Source organism: Pleurodeles waltl, chromosome 5, assembly GCF_031143425.1.
Source record: "Pleurodeles waltl isolate 20211129_DDA chromosome 5, aPleWal1.hap1.20221129, whole genome shotgun sequence".
In the NCBI taxonomy this organism is placed as follows: domain Eukaryota; kingdom Metazoa; phylum Chordata; class Amphibia; order Caudata; family Salamandridae; genus Pleurodeles; species Pleurodeles waltl.
In genome coordinates, this window is record NC_090444.1 from 1,329,723,611 (window position 1) to 1,329,743,729 (window position 20,119).

Consider the following 20,119-nt stretch of genomic DNA (forward strand, 5'->3'; position numbering starts at 1 on the left):
AATTGCTAAAACTGCCTTTAGTTAGGCCTGAAAATAAAACAGAAAATCAGACCTGTTACTATTATGAGCCATACACCTGCAGTGGTGACTGCGTCCAAAGGTCATGAAGTGAAAGATTCAAGATTGTAACTGATCTAGTGTATTCTTCACATAAAAGGATGAACAATTGAACATCTTTTATATATGGCACTGCCACTCTCGCAGATGTAAAAATGAAATACTTTTATTTTCAGCCTTATTTTCCTCACTAGAAATGCTTGAATCTCTTTTGTCTCTGAACACCTTCAAACTTCTGTCACCAATACTTTTTCTCCCAGTTTATACCACAATTAATGTCAAGTTTAAGATTCTCCCATGTGAATGAGAGTTTTATAATAAGCTTGTTAATCTTGCTACTTAGTTTACAGTGTTGTGTGTCAAACTCTAGGGCAATCCTTAGAACACAGACACATACGTTAACGGCTCTTTCTGAGAACAGGGGAGGTCAAGATTCTCCAATCTGCAAATTAAAAAGGCACTCTTCAAAGGAGAAATACATAAAATCCCGGAACTCAATTGAATGTAATCACTCTTCGGATTTATTTGCACCTCAAAAAAACAAAAACACCACCTCATGACATTTAAACTGAAGGACTCTTGGTACAGAGTGAGTTTAATCCTTTTGAAACCTGTGCAAAAAGTGGAGAGACATGAGCAAGCCGATTTTGACATCATGATGAAAATTACTTATGAGAAAGCTCAGAAGCCGTACACAGCTGCTATTTAACTGGCTCACTCTGAATATTTAGCAAATTATTACCAATGTTTAGTGCACCATGAAGGAGATTTTGTGTTATTGCTAATTAGCTGTCCCGTCCTAGTTTTAGATCAAAAGTCATTACACTTAAAGAGGAACTCTGCAATGACCTAGAAGAATATTTTGAAGCAAAAAAAACTTGACTGGGCTAAAGCCAGTTTCAAAACTCAGCTTTGGGGGCAGACTTGTGTGAAAGCAGACTAATCGACTTTGAGTTCCTGTGCTTATGGTACAGAACAGACATTTGAAAATCAAAACTAGGCCTCCTTTAGATCCTTGCAAAATGAAAACGGCCCCTTTAGCCAGTGATATCATTAGTATGATACCCACCAGGCAATGTACTCTCTCCGTGCTATGGTTGTTCCTCTATTGGAAAAACGTGGGACTAACTTTTTAATGTTAAATAATTGAAGTACTATTTTATTGATGCCTTTTGCTACCAAAGCTTTAGTAAATCACCATCATCCAGATTATTGAAAAAAACAACCTTGGTCCAGCATGCATGTGATTTATACGAAGACGTGGTCCAGATTATATTCTCAGCCACCCTTCACGATCTTCGTATTGCACTCTCTGCAGTCCTTGACACCCTATCTCATCCAGTTTTAAATCGGCAGAAGTGGGAGTGAGGGCCAGTGTCATAAATCGATTGAGGCCCATCTTGCAAGTGTTTTCTGAATGTGTGTCATGTTTAAATTTGATTTCTGGTATCAGTATATTTAAAAAAAAATTTACAGTGCTACTAGAAATCTAAATCTTGGACATTTTCTTTGCTTATTCACTTTTAGACAGGAAGGAAAGTGGTGATTACAGATTGTTTAAAATGAATAATGTTTTCTAAATGTTTCTTAAGGATGGGTTTAGAAGCTCTGGTGGAGTCCTATGCTTTCTGGAGACCTTCCTTACGGACCCTCACTTTTGACGACATATCTGGGATGCCAAAGCAGGGTAATACATTGCTGTATTTGTAATCAGTTTATAAACCTGCATGTGTGCGATGATGGTTTTCCCTGGCTTTTATGTCAGTGCTTTTGAGGGCATGAGCCATCTGACTGACCACATCTGTTTTGAAAAGTGTTGTACATTGATCAAAGAATCCTTAAAAGGGCATCCTACGGAAAGCAGATGCCAATGGTAATCTTGCTACGCCACTAATGTCCCTTTCCTCCTTTATGGTGAAGCTGTCTTGTACATTCCACTGTTGATAATGGTTAGTGAGTTCCCCTCATGTAATACATTTGAGACCTTTCATTTTCTGATGTTAGGGAATAGACTCCCATTACCTCGCAAACAAAAACATTGAATTAAATTCTGCTTAGATACATCAGTTGTTACCCAAGTTCCTTAACTGCTACTCACATAGGTGCACATCTGCAGACACCCTTACAGAGAAGAATGCACACACACACACGTTCATACATGCACATACTCCTACATACACATATGCACAAGCATGCTACACATAGATACAGAAAGTCAGGCGTACAAACATAAACAAACAGCTAACTGTAGGTGTCGTAACTTGACACCGAAATCTAACAGCTGACAGAAGCAACAGCTGGGCAGTAGTCAAAATGTGAGAACGACAAGAGAATTAAAGAGATTTGCTTTGCTAAACATCGGCACTCCAGTACTTAACTTATTTTTTTTCAATTTGTTTGCAAGACTTTATCTCTCCTGTTACACTGTGTGGCAAAGCCCAGAATACTTAATTATGTAGGGAAAGTGTCCATCTTGTTCCACAGGGCCTGATAGTTTTTTTAATTGCATTCCGGAGCAACAATGATCTCTGACTCTTCATTTCAACCTAGCATTCATGCCCTTATGCAGGAGTGTATATTAATTAATACTGCTTTTTAATTAATTTGTGTTAAGTATGAACTCTTTTCGGGATGTACAGGTTTGTATCTATATATTTTTTGTATTTGTTTATTGTTTACCTTGCTTGCTATTTTATTTTATCCACAATGTTTTTCCTTACATTTTGTTTCAGGAAATTCTCCTGTACCTGGAAACGGTGTTCCACCCAGTCATTCACATCTTCTTTCGGGTTCTCCCTGCACCACACCAGCATTCCACCTTGGGCCAAACAGTAGCCAGCTCTGTGGCCTCTCTCCAGCCGATTACAGTGCCTGTGGCCGCCCAGGCCTAGCTCTTAACCGATACAGCACTTCACTGGCTGAAACGTACAACCGACTGGCCAACCCAACCTCGGAGACCTTTGCTTCCCCAAGGACACCCTCCTATGTCGGAGTGACAAGCAGTACATCAATGAACATGTCTGTAAGCGGCAGCGACGGCGATGTGCTCAGCTGCCCCCCGACCAGTCTATCCATGCAGATTTCAGGGATGTCTCCACAGCTCCAGTACATCATGCCTTCCCCATCCGGCAACACATTCAACACCAGCCAGAATCATCAGTCATCGTACAATGCCTTCAGACTGCACAGCCCCTGTGCCTTGTACGGATACAACTTCTCCACATCCCCAAAACTGGCTGCCAGCCCTGAGAAAATTATTTCTTCCCAAGGAAACTTCCTGGGATGCTCACCGAGCGGAACCACGACTGATCGCCAGATGTTGTCCTCTGTTGAAGGTGTCCATTTGCTAAGCAGCGGGGGGCAGCCCAGCTTCTTTGACTCCAGAAGCCTCGGGGGCTTAGCACTATCATCATCCCAGGTGCCTGCACATATGGTTTGATGGAACGCTAAGAAAACACTTCGTTTCTTTAAATATGTTTTTTTTGCAATATGGAAGAACTCTAATTTAAAGCTTGTAATATATGTACATAATGAGAGAAGAACTATACTGGGCGATTTTACCTTATTTGCAGTCCAAATATATTCTATTGGAAAAACATTTTGAATTTGTAAATGAAGCTGAGCTTGCTTCTGCTTAGTAAGTACTTTGAATTGTACAAAGCTTTTATCTCTAAGCGCTCATACAGCACTAATAGTCCCCCTAATATTGCACTTGTCTCCATAGGACTGCTAACAAAATACCCAGTATTACTCACAGAAAGAAATCAAGGTGCTTTTTTACCTAAGCAATTGTGACCAAATAAGACTGACACATCCTAGCAGTGCATAGAGCAGAGACCCGACTAAGTACTAAGGCCTGTACACTGCAGAGAAATATCAGCTGAAATACATAGCACTGACAGCAGCAATCATGGCAACCAACGCAGATGAGAACAATCGGCGCCTCGTCAAGGGTAGTAAACGCTATATAAGTACACTTAAAATTACAATGCTAGTGCTTTATAAATGTGCATATTTAACAGTTTTAAGATGCACCCCTATGGGCCGGATTACGAATGGGTAGGTGGGTGTATTCCGACCTGTGTCTAAACTCCTGTTTGCACATGGGTCGGAATCACGGGTCAGAATCATGGGAGGTATTTAATATATTAGATAATTATGGGATGTATTAAATACCTCAACCGTCAATAAATCTCGGCAGGTCAAACCTGCTGAACTTTAACACCGGAAATGCGAACAGTATTTAGTGTACTGTGCAAACCTTGGTGCATTAAACATCAAAATCTGCATGTTAATCCCTAAAATCTCGTTATAGACGCTATTTATAAGACAAGGTAAATAATGGAGCCCGGAATATGTTTATTTATGAGGTGGGATAAATAGCACCTTAACTCGTGATCTGACTCTAAAGGTTTCAATATTTTTGTGCTGCTTTCTTCCCTCTGGAGTTTGGTTCACACATGGAATTCCAGTGAATAAAGTTGTCACTTAGTCCATGGACCCTTTCTGAAAAGTCAACATATTGCACAGCCTCACTGCCACAAATTGTGCCACCCCACTAAATACAAATTGAAAGGGCCGTGGAATTTACTGGGTGTGCATTTTGTGTCTCGTTCCGCTTCATGCACATTGGAAAAGGTGTAATATTGAGATGTACACTAAGTCAGATGCAAACGTGCAGTTTGACGGATTTGATTTCTGCACATCAAAAAGAATGGGACCTCAACCTGTCTTCTCCGTAATGGCCCTTCATTTCATTAGTCTTTTTCATTGTGTTCTGCAAAAGTTCCTTCAAGATTTTTTCATATTACCCCATGCCATTAAATACATATTGCTAGCATAGTTTTTTAGACAGTTTTCAATCACACATGCCCTAAGTTTGGAAGAAATATGCTTATGGAAGTTGTAAACACACACAATACATTGTCTGCAGCACAGCCAACAGGCGGGGAAAGGACAGCACCTGTATCCCAGTGACGTGTGTTTGCAGTGCTTGCTACGAGCTTTGCTTCTTACAACTTTGTGAAATATTCAGCCCTGAAGTGTGAAGCATGCAGAGCACAAGCTAAAATTAAATCTAGCTGTCATCTGCTTTAGTGACGGACGGCCTTCTGACTTGGCAGTGGTGTGTCATGTTTCTGTGTGTGTCCAGTGGCCATCCGCAGCACTCGCATGCATTCTTCTGTGTTATCGAGTCGTAGAAGCTCATTTCAGAAGCATTTCGTTGTGGACCCAGACCATGCAGAGAATAACATTGAAAATGTAGGTTTCAGCTTCTCCGTGTAGACTACCTCCATGACCTGTTTTCTTCTTCCATGGATCAAATAAAGTAGTGTGTTTTCAGTATATTAACTGCCCCTCACATTTCTACAGGCCCTGTGCTGCTGCAGGTTTAATAAAAGTGTTTCCCACTGTTCATGTGAGGTTCTTTGGTTTGTAGAGGATGAGGGTGGTGGTAAAAGTGACCCAACATTGCTTTAGACATGAACGTGTAGTCACTTGGTACACCACTCACCCGTGGAAAGCTTAGTTAGCAACGATGGGGGCGCTTTCTGTCCACTGACGTTTCCAAACTGCAAATGTACTTTTGATGAACGTGCCAGGTCACTGCAGAGTGTCAATGCTAACGTGTCTACTACACACACTTTACTTGTGTCATAAAGCATGTTCATATCTATAGGTGCACAACTGCCTACAAAACGTGGTTAATCAATTGGTCTACATATATCAGATGGTATTAAAACGAGGTGTACATTAACCACCCAGTTGTCATTCCTAGTCCTACATATTGCTCCTTCCAGACCTCATTTATCCCTCCTAGAAATACTTCCTTTAATCACGAAAATCACAAAATCTTAAAAGTAGCACATACCTCTAACTTGCAGTAACTCTTCAGATGTATAGATATGCAATTACTGAACTCTTCACAGTAGTTAATGGTTCATTTCACTGACGTCAATGTTCTTTGAAACAATATTCTGCAGTTGAACCGTCACAAAATGGAGACCTGTTCTTGATAACTCTAAAATTATTCACTGTATAGAGGTTCACAGAGGAAACACCCCCATCTAACATATTCAAGCCCAAAGTCTTAAGCAGGTCAAGAGGGTAAAAGGCAATTTGAAGGTTAGTTACAGCCCTTTGCAATTTCCAAGAGCTTATTAATTAAAAAGCTACATATTTATGGAAGTTTAATTTTGTTATCAACTGTAGATTTGTAATAGTAGGTGAATTGGTTGGAATATAATTTAAGAATTTGGGTACTGTTTCAAGTTCGCAGTCATGGTTGGCCAACGTTTTCAGGTATATGTACACACTGAGATTGTGCAGTAATGGGGTGCACTTCTTCACCAAACCTCAGTTTATAGGACAGTGAGTTTGCATATGCTGGAATGGTGTTAGCTTTTGGCTGTAGTCAGCTTTTTCTATCTTTTGCTCAGACCTTTTCTCTCCAGAATCAATATAGTGGGCTTTTGGTCAGCCCTTTGCTCATGATTTGGTGGCTTCGCTATTTATCTGCATTCCCTCTTCCAGATTTAAGGGCTTTTACTCCCTATCAATGTGCATGTCTACCTAGGAGCATTTCAGTCTTTCTGTGATTGGTTGACTGTATCCTTCCATTGCTGACCTTGCTTGCATCCAGGAAACTACTGGAAAATATTTTTCTCTTTTTAATAACATCTTTTTATTGGGTTTGAACAGGTTAGAAGCACCAGACAAAGACACAACTGAAATTGCAGCTCAGTAAGTGTGCCATCAATTGAGCTATTGACATAAGCCTTGCAGCATATCCGCACTCAACACATTCCCTCCCTCTCCCATGGACCAGCCAAACCCCACCCTATGCCTGCCATCCCGTGTTACCCACCCCCTTATGGCCCTATCTCAGCTGTTGATCGAGAATGTTTGAGTTTCCTCATCCATGGGGGATCGGGGGTTCTTAGGTCTGTGGAGCTTAATACTGCAGTACTGACACCATAGCACCCATATTTTAGAGAGAGTTTAGCCTGGGCTTTACATTTGGATTATTTCCAGATTTATGCAGTTTCCCACTTTTCACCACTCCAATCTTCAAGGGTTTCAGTCCCTCCAGGCCCTGACAATTTCCCTTTTTTGCCAACCACAATTCCAGCCATACCATAGCAGCACAGCGAGGTATTGGTCCACGTCTATCTCCTCTGTGACATGGAGGGTAACCAGCTTGGGATCCAAAGGCACAGTCCACCCCAACACCCAGTCCAGGCACGACAGCACCCCTCTCAAAATGGGGTCCCCCGGTCACACTACCAAGTTGTGTGGAGAAGGTCCCTCAGTTGCTTCAAGCAGTACAAGCATGCCAACGAGCCACCACTCCACTGTATGAGGCGAAACTGTGAGGCAATTGATGTTTCACAGGGGATGCACAAGCCTCCCTCCAGTCTTCATCAATGAGAGGTCCCCGGTCCCCCTCCCATGCCTCCCCAAGATTTGCAGACGAATCAGGAGTATGGACTATCAGTGAGCAGTAAACCTGGGATATTTAGTGGCTAGTCAGGCCCCCCACAAGTCAGAATTCCCCCTGGCATACTTAGTAAAAGCATGCCGGAGCTGCAGATACTGAAAGAACTGTGAACGGTGCAGGGCATATTCTGTCTGCAACTTTGAAAAGGATTTCAGTACAGTACCCGCCATGATGGCCACCAGAGTAGACATGCCTTATGTATCCTATGATTTGAAGACCGTCAGGGCCATAACCTGCAGCACCCTGGTTCCATTCCACAGTGGAGTCGTTTTTGTCAATGAGATGCCCACCCCAGCGCCCTATGTGTGTCCTTTTATACCTGAAGGGTTACTAATGATGCCGGCGGAAGTTCATCTGTCAGGGTTCCCCCATACAGCATGTACAGCAGGGTATCCCCTGCATCACCCATCAATCGGTATGATATGCGGGTTTGGGTGTAGTGATACACCACCACCCATTTATTATGATAAGGTGGGAGGCCCTAGAATACATATATATGCCAGTGTCACAATTGAGTTACTGAACATGTCATTTACCTATAACATTACTTTGACCTTTGTTTTTTCAGTGAATTTCAGGAGTTTATTTAAATGTAAAGTAATATTTTCTAACCATCCTGTTATAAATGGGGTCTCTAATTGGCAGTCAGTTTGCACCCTGTCCAAGTAGGGGCCCTCACTCTAGTCAGGGTAAGGGAGATACACAGCTCAGATAACCCCCGCTCACCCACTTGGTAGCTTGGCACAAGCAGTCAGGCTTATCTCAGAGATAATGTGTTAAGTATTGGTACTAACACACATAGTAACACAGTGAAAACACCACAAACGCACTCAACACCAGTTTAGAAAAATAGCCAATATTTATCTGCATGAAACAAGACCAGAATTACAAAATCCAACATACGCAAGCAAAGATACGAATTTTCAAAGATGAAACTTCACTGTCACTCTTGGAACCACAAATAGCTCTAACTTTGGCTATCACGGTGATGTTGATGGAGTCGTTCTCAATTTGGGAGAAGGGCGGCACCATTCACGGAATTGTACGGACCCCCTTTGGTAAACAAGGAAACAAGCCAGTGCATGGAGTCAGGAAGGTGAGGTGTCGCTGGATCTGGTGCGGCGTTGGTTCCTTACTGCAGGGCAGGGGAGGTGATGCGGCATCCATGCAAGGCGTCGGTTCGTGACGATTCAGCGGGGTCGATAAATCCGGCGGTCAAGATGTTTCAGGTGACCTCACGGGGTCACACCACGAGGCTGCAAGCACCACGATGGAGTCTCGTTTCACGGATGTCGGTGATACGTCACTCAGGACTCCCAAAGTCTGCAGGAATCCACAAAATTCCTATCCCCCAGCATTGTCTCATCCATACCGATAAAAAGTCTGCTGCACTTGTCAGCCTAAAAATGTTTTTTTGCAAACTGCCCTTTTGGACCCCCTTTGTTCCCCCTCAATATCGACATGTTTTTGGCTCTTCCCTTTCACAAGCACTTGGCCCACCTACACAAATGAGGTATCATTTTTACCGGGAGACTGAGGGGAACATTGGGTGGTATGAAATGTGTCCCAGTGCGGTGATCCCACACAGAAATGTGGGAAAATGTGATTTTTTAGCTAAATTTGAGGTTTGCTGAGGATTCTGGGTAAGAAAACATTAGGGGATCTACGCAGGTCACACCTCACTGGACTCCCTCGGGTGTCTAGTTTTCAGAAATGTCTAAGTTTGGTAGGTTTCCCTAGAAGGCTGCTGAGCCCAGGGCCACAAACACAGGTGCCCCACTGCAAAAACAGGTAGTTTTGTATTTGATCATTTTGATGTGTTCAGATAGTGTTTTGGGACATTTCCTTTTGTGGGCGCTAGGCCTACCCACACAAGTGAGGTACCATTTTTATCAGGAGACTTGGGGGAACGCTGGGTGGAAGGAAATTTGTAGCTCCTCTCAGATTCCAGAACTTTCTGTCACCGAAATGAGAGGAAAAAGTGTTTTTTTGGCCAAATTTTGAGGTTTGCAAAGGATTCTGGGTAACAGAACCTGGTCAGAGCCCCATAAGCCACCCCATTTTGGATTACCCTAGATGTCTAGTTTTCAAAAATGTGCTGGTTTGCTAGGTTTCCCCAGGTGCCAGCTGAGCTAGAGGCCAAAATCCACAGGTAGGCACTTTGTGAAAAACATCTCTGTTTTCTGTGAAAAAATTTGATGTGTCCACGTTGTGTTTTGGGCCCTTTCCTTTCGTGGGCGCTAGGCCCACCCCTACAAGTGAGGTACCATTTTTATCGGGAGACTTGGGGGAACACAGAATAGCAAAACAAGTGTTATTGCCCCTTGTCTTTCTCTACATTTTTTCCTTCCAAATGTAAGGCAGTGTGTAAAAAAAGACATCTATTTGAGAAATGCCCTGTAATTCACATGCTAGTACGGGCACCCCGGAATTCAGAGATGTGCAAATAATCACTGCTTCTCAACACCTTATTTTGTGGCCATTTTGGAAATACAAAGGTTTTCTTGATACCTGTTTTTCACTTTTTATATTTCAGCAAATGAATTGCTGTATACCCAGTATAGAATAAAAACCCATTGCAAGGTGCAGCTCATTTATTGGCTCTGGTTACCTAGAGTTCTTGATGAACCTACAAGCCCTATATATCCCCGCAACCAGAAGAGTCAAGCTGACGTAACGGTATATTGCTTTCAAAAATCTGACATCGAAGGGAAAAGTTACAGAGTAAAACGTGGAGAAAAATTGCTGTTTTTTTCACCTCAATTTCAATATTGTTTTATTTCAGCTGTTAATTTCTGTAGGAAACACTTGTAGGATGTATACAAATGACCCCTTGCTGAATTCAGAATATTGTCTACTTTTCTGAAATGCTTAGCTTTCTGGGATCCAGCATTGGTTTCTCACCCATTTTGGTCACTAACTGGAAGGAGACTGAAAGCATAAAAAATAGTAAAACAGGGGTATGTCCCAGTAAAATGTCAAAATTGTATTGAAAAATTGGGTTTTCCAATTCAAGTCTGCCTGTTCCTGAAAGCTGGGAAGATGGTGATCTTGCCACCGCAAACCCTTTGTTGATGCCATTTTCAGGGAAAAAAAACACGACCTGCCTTCTGCAGCTCTTTTTTCCCATTTGTTTGAAAAAAACAAAATGTTCACTGTATTTTGACTAATTTCTTGGTCTCCTTCAGGGGAACCAACAAAGTCTGGGTACCTCTAGAATCCCTAGGATGTTGGAAAAAAAGGACACAAATTTGGCGTGGGTAGCTTATGTGAACCAAAAGTTATGAGGGCCAAAGTGCGAACTGCCCCAAATAGCCAAAAAAAGGCTCGGCACAGGAAGGGGAAAAGGCCTGGCAGCGAAGGGGATACTCTGATTAGAATGTCACAGAGTCCAAGAGAGTCCAAGTGGGGAAAAGGGGATTAGGTAGGGAACAACTGGGAAGGAGACCTGGAGGAGGCAAAAGGTTAAAACACACAATATCAAGATTATACCATATTAATCATTACTAGGCTATGACTCTAAGCATTGTCATATTGGAAACATGGATAACTTAAGCATGAACTAAAATAACTAGGCCTCAAGATGTCTGGATACCTGCGAGGGAATCAAGAAATATTAGTACCATTTTCAAATGAACCAGCCAATGAAATGTTACACATGGATTAGAAACATCAGAACCTTCTAGCATTACACTTTCAAATTCAAGAATAGTCTTTGCATGAGGACCAGGAAATCATTTGAAAAGGTTTCTATAACATTATATGAATTGTAATAGATGGACTTATTATGCACATACAATATAACATCTAGAATTCTAACACTTTAGTTTTCTTAAAATGCAGGAACATGAATTGCGCACATTGCAGATTTCCACAAAGGTTTATAAATGTCATGAAATGATTGTGCACAATGAATAACATGAGTTAGGCACGAGAAATGAATTGCGCGTCTTGCCGATTCGAAGGTCACCAAGTAAATGCCATGAAGTGGTAACACACAATGAATATCATGAATTAAACGCAAGAGATGAATCACGCGGCTTGCCGATTCGAAGGTCACCAACTGAATACCAAGAAATGGTAGCACACATTGAATATCATGAATTTAACAAAAGGAATGAATCGCTCATCTTGCCGATTCGTAGACCACAATGTGAATGCCAAGAAATTGTAGCACACACTTAATATCATGAATTAAGCAGAGGAAATGAATCGCGCGTCTTGCCGATTCGAATACCACCATGTGAATGCCATGAAATGGTAACGCACAATGAATATCATGAATTAGACACAAGAAATGAATCGCACTTATTGCCGATTCGAAGACCCCCATGTGAATGCCAATAAATGGTAGCTCGCACTGAATATCATGAACTAAACACAAGAAATGAATCACGCGTCTTGCCGATTCGAACGCCACCATGTGAATGCCAAGAAATTGTAGCGTACATTGAATAACATGAATTAAGCACAGGAAATGAATCGCGCGTCTTGCCGATTCGAATGCAAGCTTGTAAATGCCATAAAATGGTTGCGCACAATGAATATCAAGATTTGTACTCGAGTAAAGAATTGCGCGTCTTGCCGATTCTAATGCAAGCTTGTAAATGCCATAAATAGTTGCACACAATGAATATCAAAATTTGTATATGAAGAAAGAATCGCGCGTCTAGCCGATTCAAATGCCAGCATGTAAATGTCATTAAACATCAAGCGCTCTTTCACACGCACAAGAGCAAAATAGATTTATCATGCTAATTAGGCCCAAGAACTCTAAATCCTTCAAGAACGGGATCGAGGGCCCTGCCCGACCTCCGTCTTACCGCCCTGATCAAGAATCACCCAGCAAAGTGAAAGGGCGAGGCCTGGAAGATCAAAGTAGGCCTCCGGAACAGGAGCTCAGGAAGTTGCTGCTACTCTGCACTGGGACCTCTGAATAGTGAGCACGTGGAGCTGGGCTGGCTCCCTTATTTAGAGTCTTGGCCCAGCCCACAAACCACACCCAGGCATGCTGCAGGGAAAGCTTCTAGAAGGCCCTGGAAATGGGACCACACCCTGACACACTCTGAAAGCCTGCAGCAGTACATTGCAAAAGAACAGTATTTATATGCACCTTGAACATAAGTCTTCAGGATTAAACTCTGCAATGCAAAGGGTTAAACAACAGCATATCAGCACAATGCATAAATCACGTTATCTTGAGAGTGCTGGATTTTTGCATTCTTGTCGCCCATAGAGTGCACACTGACCTGATGTTGACAAGGCCCATTAATAGCACTTGATTTACAGCTAGTGCCTTAGTGCAATTTACTAGGGACTTACTAGTAAACCAAATATGCCAATCAGGTGTAGCCAATCATAATCACAATTTATACAGGGAGCACTTGCTCTTTAGCACTGGTCACCAGTGGTAAGGTGCCCAGAGTACAAAAAAACAGCAAAAACAAAGTCCAGCACACAGTCAAAAATAAAGGAAGCAGAGGCAAAAAGACTGGGGGAAACCACACCAAGGATACCAGGTCTAACACATGGGTAAAGCCAACACCCCACCCCATGCTGAGAAGTTGGCCACAGGGCCTGGTCTCCATCCTGTGAGGTTAGCCGCAGGGCCTGGCCTCTGGTTAAATCCTCTGGCCAACCCCCACAGGCAATCAACTCCCAACTGCACAGGGGCTTCAGCCATGTACAGTGGAGGGTTGGTGACAGGGCTGACCAACCCACTCGGAGGCAGCCAACCCCACGCTGCTTTGGGCCTTTTGATGTTCGTGGAATGGGATTGGCCACATGACCTGGCTTGCAGTCTGGTCCTGCATCCAATTCCCGACAGACAGCCATCCACATGCTGTGTAAGCCTTTGGCATGCATTAACGTGCATTCCCTGGGGCCAAAACATACATATAAAGGGGAAGTGGCCCCCCATTGCTTACCCTTTGCGCCTCTCTCCCTTTGCTTAAGTTACCCAGCTTTGGGGGATGGTGTCCCTGGGGTCCAAAAGGGTCTCAGAGTGGGAGGTCCACTCACAACACCATCCCCAAATATTTAAATTAGAAAATGAAGGCCACCATTCCCTTTTTTGAGCCACAGGAGTCACACTGGATTGTGGCAAAGTCTGCAGATTTGCTTGTATTTTGGGCCCATGGGGTCTTTATGCCATCCCCCCAAAGAGGTCCTAGAGGGGCAGGGTACCTCCACCCTGTACCCTTATATATTATTTTTAAAACAACTTCAGAACAGGGGACTAAGCTCCTGTAATGGCTGCCAGCAACATTTTTCTCATGTTGCTGGCAGCCAGTCATAGCGCGCGTTCCCGTGGTAGCCTGACTCCTGCTGGAGCAAATTGGCCCAAGGGAAAAAAAGCTCCTTGGGCCAATCAAAAAGCTCTATTTTTTAAAAGTGGGTTTGAGGGACTATTGTGAGAGTTCCTCAGACCCAACAGTCCAGGTATTCAATTATCTTTGAACCTTAATTTCTAAAAATTTACTGAACGGATTAACACCAAATCACACAAAACATAGGGGGTCATTCCGACCCTGGCGGTCAAAGACCGCCAGGGCCGCGGATGACGGAAGCACCGCCAACAGGCTGGCGGTGCTTCCTTGCCCATTTTGACTGCGGCGGTAAAGCCGCGGTCAGAAAACCGGGGCCGCCGGTTTACCCCCGGCTGGGCGAATCCGCCAAGGCGGCGCTGCAAGCAGCGCCGCCATGGGGATTCTGACCCCCTTACCGCCAGCCTGTTTCTGGCGGTTGTCACCGCCAGGAAGAGGCTGGCGGTAACGGGTGTCTAGGGGCCCCTGGGGGACCCTGCACTGCCCATGCCACTGGCATGGGCAGTGCAGGGGCCCCCTAACATGGCCCCATTAAGCTTTTCACTGTCTGTTTAGCAGACAGTGAAAAGTGCGACGGGTGCAACTGCACCCGTCGCACCCCCGCAACACCGCCGGCTCCATTCGGAGCCGGCTTCTGTGTTGCAGGGCTCGGTCAGAATGGCACCAGCGGTCTTTTGACCGCGGTGCGGCCAAATGTCGGTTCCCGCCAGGCGGGTGGCAAACGCCGCCCGCCGGGGTCAGAATGACCCCCATAATCTCTGGGCAACATCTAGCTTCTTGCCAAATTTGGTGTAATTCTGTCCAGCAGCTTTTGCAGTAGCGCTGCCTAAAAAACTCTATGAAACGTGCGTGGGGCAGTATGCTTTTGGGAGACCCCGTATTTTCTTGGTCCCCTGCTTGAGGGATCACTTCAAAACTTTCCAGGAAGGAGCTGAGGTGAATATGTTTTTCTTTTAAAGTTTCGCAAAGATTATATATATATGTCAGTCGTTGTTGGAGCCAATCCAGCAATGTTTCCTGGTACAACACTGGTTCACCTGTGACACAAGGCAGGTTCAAGAGTTCTGCGAGGCCATGCTCTGACTCTTTGGATTCCTTCCGACTCCCTCTGGTGTGCATGTGTGCCCAACTGAGCCCAGAGTTCCTCAATCTGGGATACCATGATTACCAGTTGTGCCCTCTGAGCCCCTACCATCATGTTTGGCTGACTCTTCCTTTGGTTCCACATTTCTTGTTCCACGCTTATTCCCAGAACCTCAGCGCCAAAACTGACTCCATCAATGCCAGAAGATAAGGCACTGCCCATTGTGTTCACAAACTCTGAGTTGGCAACAACCCAACCTTTGCTGAGGCCACCATCAGTGTCCGAACTGCAGCCCTTGCCCTCTCCACCTGAGCCACTCAAAGTTCTGGTTCTGCAGGACAGGCCTGATGTGCTACATTATCTATTTGAAACAGACCGACAATGAGTATGATGCGGGAGACAAGTTTAGGCAACCTTTCCATGAAGAAAACTGCTATGAGGACCATCAGGATGCCACTGGCCTAGTCCCACCTCCAGACCCTGAGGAAAGTGTATCCTTGGCAATGGTTATGTGGACAGTGGTCTAGGTTTTTGACCTCTAGTTTCCCACCTTGGAGGTCTAAACTAGCATACTAACTGAAGTTCTTTAAAAAGGGCAGACCAATAATGAACCCTTCTTGACCTTAAATGAGGCCCTTACTGGCAGTTTTTTAAAGTGCCTGGGACAGGCGTTGCTCTGGTCCCCCGTGAATCGTCAGATTGAGTGGCACCATCACCCTGCCTCCGGTGACCCTGAATTCCTTCAAAATTATTCCTTCGGATAGGAAGGCTAAGAGGGTGGATTCTTAGGAAAGAGGCTATTTTCTTCCACAGGTTTGGCTGCCAGGTGGGTCAATGCAGCTGCCTTTAAGACCACTATTTCCATGCTCTCTGGGACTCTGTAGCTCAAGTTCTCCCAGGGGTCCCAAAAGGCCTTTGTCAAGTACTAACCAAAGCCATATAAAATGGCCATGATGCTTCAAAATGTATTTTCCGTTGTGGCGTGCATACCACAGATTTTATGGGTCATGCTACTGGCACTAGAGTTGCAATTTGATGCCACACCTGGTTGAGATCTATGGGTTTCTTATGCCATTTACAATCATCCCTTGTGGACATGCCCTTTCATAGAACGCAACCTTTTGGAAACAAAGCTGAGTCTGTTCTGGAGCATTTGAGGAAAAGCTGGGCCACATCACATTCTGTGGGCTTGTCCGCTCTGCCACACCAACTGCACCATCCTTTCTGACACTTCTGAGGCTCTTGCAGGGCCATCCCTTACAGAAAACCACTTCAGTGTCAGCAGGGTTTCTAGCACTTTTGTGTCCAAGGCTGTGGTATTGATCATTCCTGGGATCAGGCACAGTGTGCAAGTCACTCTACCACCTCCCTTCCACAGCCCACCTCTCAAACCCCTTAAGCCTGCATTTAGTGGAGCACAGCCACCCAGTTGAGGCAGGATCCAATTATATTTACTGGGCTGGCAGGAAATCAGACAGGAGGGTTCTGCAAATTGTACTAGAGTATGTCCTACTCTTCCTGGCCACTCCACCATCCCCAGAAGGACTGACAGAGGATGATCAGTCCGTCTTGTGGCAGGAAGTGCAAACCCTTTTGGCTAAAGTGTCTATCAAGGGGCGCCTGCATCAGAAATGGGTTCTGGTTGTTGCTCCCGCTACTTCCTACCTTTAGAATGATACATTTAAGATGCTCACTTTGGCTCAAGTTTGCTCTGTCCTTTACCTTGGCGACTGGAAGGTTGTGTTGAATTCACAAAGTGCCTAGTTTCACTTCCCTCACAGGCTCACAGGGGCTATCTGTAGTTTATCACCGGACAGAAGCACTTTTAGCTCACTTTGCTGTCTTTTGGTCTCACTATTGACCCTCGGGTGTTCATGAAAGTGATGGTGGTGATGACAGCACGTTTGGAGGTCAGGGTTTCCAGTCCTGCCCTACCTTGATGACTGGCTGCTGAAGGTAGGTTTGCCCCAGACAGTGGTCACTACCACCTCCAGACTACAGTGAACCTCCTGACATCCTTGGGGTTAACTATCAGCATACTAAAGTCACACCTGACCCATTCTCAAGTGCTTAATTTCAAAGGAGGTATTCTGGGTATGGTCTATTTTGTTCCTTTTCAAAAGAAAGGAAAGTGCAGGACATTCAGGCTATGATCCAGATCTTTATGCCTCTGTACTTGATTTTAGTGAGGTCAGCTTTGAGGCTGCTGAACCTGAAGGCTTTCTACATCCTGCTGGTGAAGCATGCCATATGGTATATGCAGGCTCAGCAATAGAATCTGAAGTCTAGGTATGTCCAATATCAAGAGAATCTCTCTGACCATGCCCAGATCTGCAAAATACCTACAGGGGTGATTGCTTGACTGTGATTTGAGCCTGTGGCAGACTAATCTCCTTACCTCACTCACCCACATCCGACAAAGGTGATCAATTTATCACTTCTGGGATAGGGCAGTCTCCTGGGAGAGGTGGAGATCAGATGCCTCTGTTCTCCACTGAGGCCTGACTCAACATCAACCTTCTGGAGCTGAGAGCTGTCTGGTTGGTGTTGAAAGCATTCCTGCCCTCCATCAAGGGAAGTCTGATGCAGGTGCCAAGTGGTAGTGAAGGGAAGACTGGAGCAGGTGCCATGTGGTAGTGCAACAAACAGGGTGGGGTGTAGTTGTGGACCTTGTGCCAGGAGGCCCTGCTCCTCTTTAAAAAGCTGGCCCAGCAAGGAAACTTCCTGGTGGTGAACCACGTGGAAGGATCTTTGAACGTCAGGGCGGAAAAACTCAGCTGCTGACTCCTTTCAAATCACAAGTACAGTTACACTAAGAAGTGGAGCAAGGTCCTTTCCACCAATGAGAAGAACCTTGACTCAATACCTTTGCCACTGTTGAGAACGCACAATGTCAACAGTGCTGTGTGTTGGAGTTTCCAAGAAGTCTCTCTCTTGGAAACGCATTCCACCTACCGGGGGGGACTCTGGACTCCTCTATGCTGATAACTCTTCTGATCTGAGTTCTGAAGAAGCTGAAGACAATCAGAAAAAAACAGGCCTAAGTCATCCAAGTGGCCCATGACTGGGCATCAAAAGTTCGGTATCCAGAGATCCTGAGCATGAACACCTATCCTCCTATCAGACAGCCACTCTGGGATGATCTACAGTCACAGAAACAGGGCAGCATCTTACATCCTGACCTCCCCAATATCTCCACCTTCATTCTTGGAGGTTGAAAGGTGACAGCTGAACACCTTTGGAGGTGGTTGATTTCATTTTATCTGCCAGGCATCCCTCGACAAAAACTGTACACAAGTGTCATTGAGACAAATTTGTAGTCTGTTGCAGCACACAATAGATAGACTCCCTACAGGGCAAGTTGTCTAATATTTTGTTGTTGGTCCTCTCCCAAGGCTCTGGCAAGGCTTTGGTTCGGGCACAGTTAACGGGTACCTTTTGCAGGAGAGGCTCACGGTGCTTAATAGGGGTGGGATAATAATAAAAAAAAACTTACCTGTATCGTCGCTGCCGCTGCTGTCACCACCACACCGCTCCTTTGCTGCAGGCAGGGTGCAGGCACAGGCTCCCAGTGTGCCCTGCAGCCAAACCTGATGCTGCTCAGATCAGCTTTAAGATTGTCTGGGAGCGCCCAGCCAGGGCACTGTCAGGTGGACTTGGAGCCTGTGCCTTCTCTCTCCAGCCTGGCAACACAGTGCTGGGCTGGAGAGAGCCTGCTGCGCATGTGTGTTTGGCCGGCCCGAGACAGCCGGCCAAATGTAAATGCCCTCAGTGCTCTTCACAGCCCGTGGTCCTGCCCCATTTACTAAAAAGCAATAGCATAGTTTATTATTGTTTTTCAGTAAAAGGTTTGCTGCTGCTGGCAGGTGGGGGGGTGATGCTCCTCCCCCTTAGTGGGGGAGCCGCGCTTGACCTTTTGGCTCTTTCAGCTTTTTTTTACTGTTGCCAAACAAGTCCTCTTTATTTAAATCATCTGTTGTGATGCATTTTTTTAGAAGCACTCCAACATTTGTTTCTTCCCTTTCCCTTTGTTATGCTTTAGTCATCAGTGGAGAGAGTGGGTGAGCTCCAAGCTCTTTCTGTCAACCCACTGTATAATATTTATTTTCTTGACAAACTGGTTTTGCAGACTCAGCATTCTCCATTGAAAAAGTAGTGATGCTTTCACACTTTGTTCAATCTTATCATCTTTCCAGTATTCTATGCTCCACTCCATCCATCTAAGGAGGAGTAAAGACCCTAAAAGAGTGCAGAGCTTTTACATTGATCATACATCAATCATACCACAGAACATCAAATGTATGATCAGCTCTTTGTGGGGTTTGTGGGAGCAAAGACGGGAAAAACTGTGCTGAAAAAGACAAAGGGGGTCATTACAACATTGGCGGTAAAAGGCGCTTACCGCCGTGCAGAAGACCGCCAATACTCCACCGCTGCGGCGGTAGTCCGCCACAGCTATTATGACACACATCTTTGAATCCGCCGAAATTCAGACACCCACACAACACCGCCACACCAAAGGTCAGTGATAAACTAGCGGAAAACAATCCTCCACGCCAACAGAAACACGCCCATGCTATTACGACCCACGAATCCACGCGGCGGTCTTTCAACCGCGGTATTCCATTGGCGGTACACACCGCCGCGCTCAAAATACACACACATCTCCAAAACACCGCCACATTGGACAAATCGAAATACACACACCTGATACACATACAAACACCACTCCCACACACCCAACACAATATAAAACACACACCCACATCACCCACAAACCCCTACGACCAAAAAATCACGAACGAAGGCCAGAGAGAGAGCACAGAATAGACAACCCCATCACACAGAGGCACACAACACCATCACCCACACAACATCCACGCACAAAACACCACACACCACTACACTCACCACACTCATCACCACATACACCACCCCACACATCACACACACCACCCCATGTCACGCCAAAGACACCCCCGCTTCTCCAAGGAGGCGCTCAGGGTCATGATGGAGGAAATCCTACGGGTAGAGTCACAGCTATTTGGCTCACAGGTACAGCACACATCAATAGCCAGGAAGATGGAGTTATGGCGCAGAATAGTGGACAGGGTCAACGCTGTGGGACAGCACCCAAGAAATAGAGAGGAC

General features: G+C 44.9%; 1 protein-coding gene across 1 annotated transcript in view; it reads left to right on the forward strand.

The window, feature by feature from the left end:
- The window catches only part of TBX18 (T-box transcription factor 18), a 65,517-nt gene extending 60,114 nt beyond the window's left edge, over positions 1 to 5,403 (forward strand). The window contains exons 7-8 of the mRNA XM_069235589.1: positions 1,650 to 1,744; positions 2,790 to 5,403. Coding sequence (XP_069091690.1) covers positions 1,650 to 1,744; positions 2,790 to 3,496 — 802 coding nt within the window. The 3' untranslated portion in view covers positions 3,497 to 5,403. The remainder of the gene's footprint in view (positions 1 to 1,649; positions 1,745 to 2,789) is intronic.
- Positions 5,404 to 20,119: the final 14,716 nt, after the last annotated feature.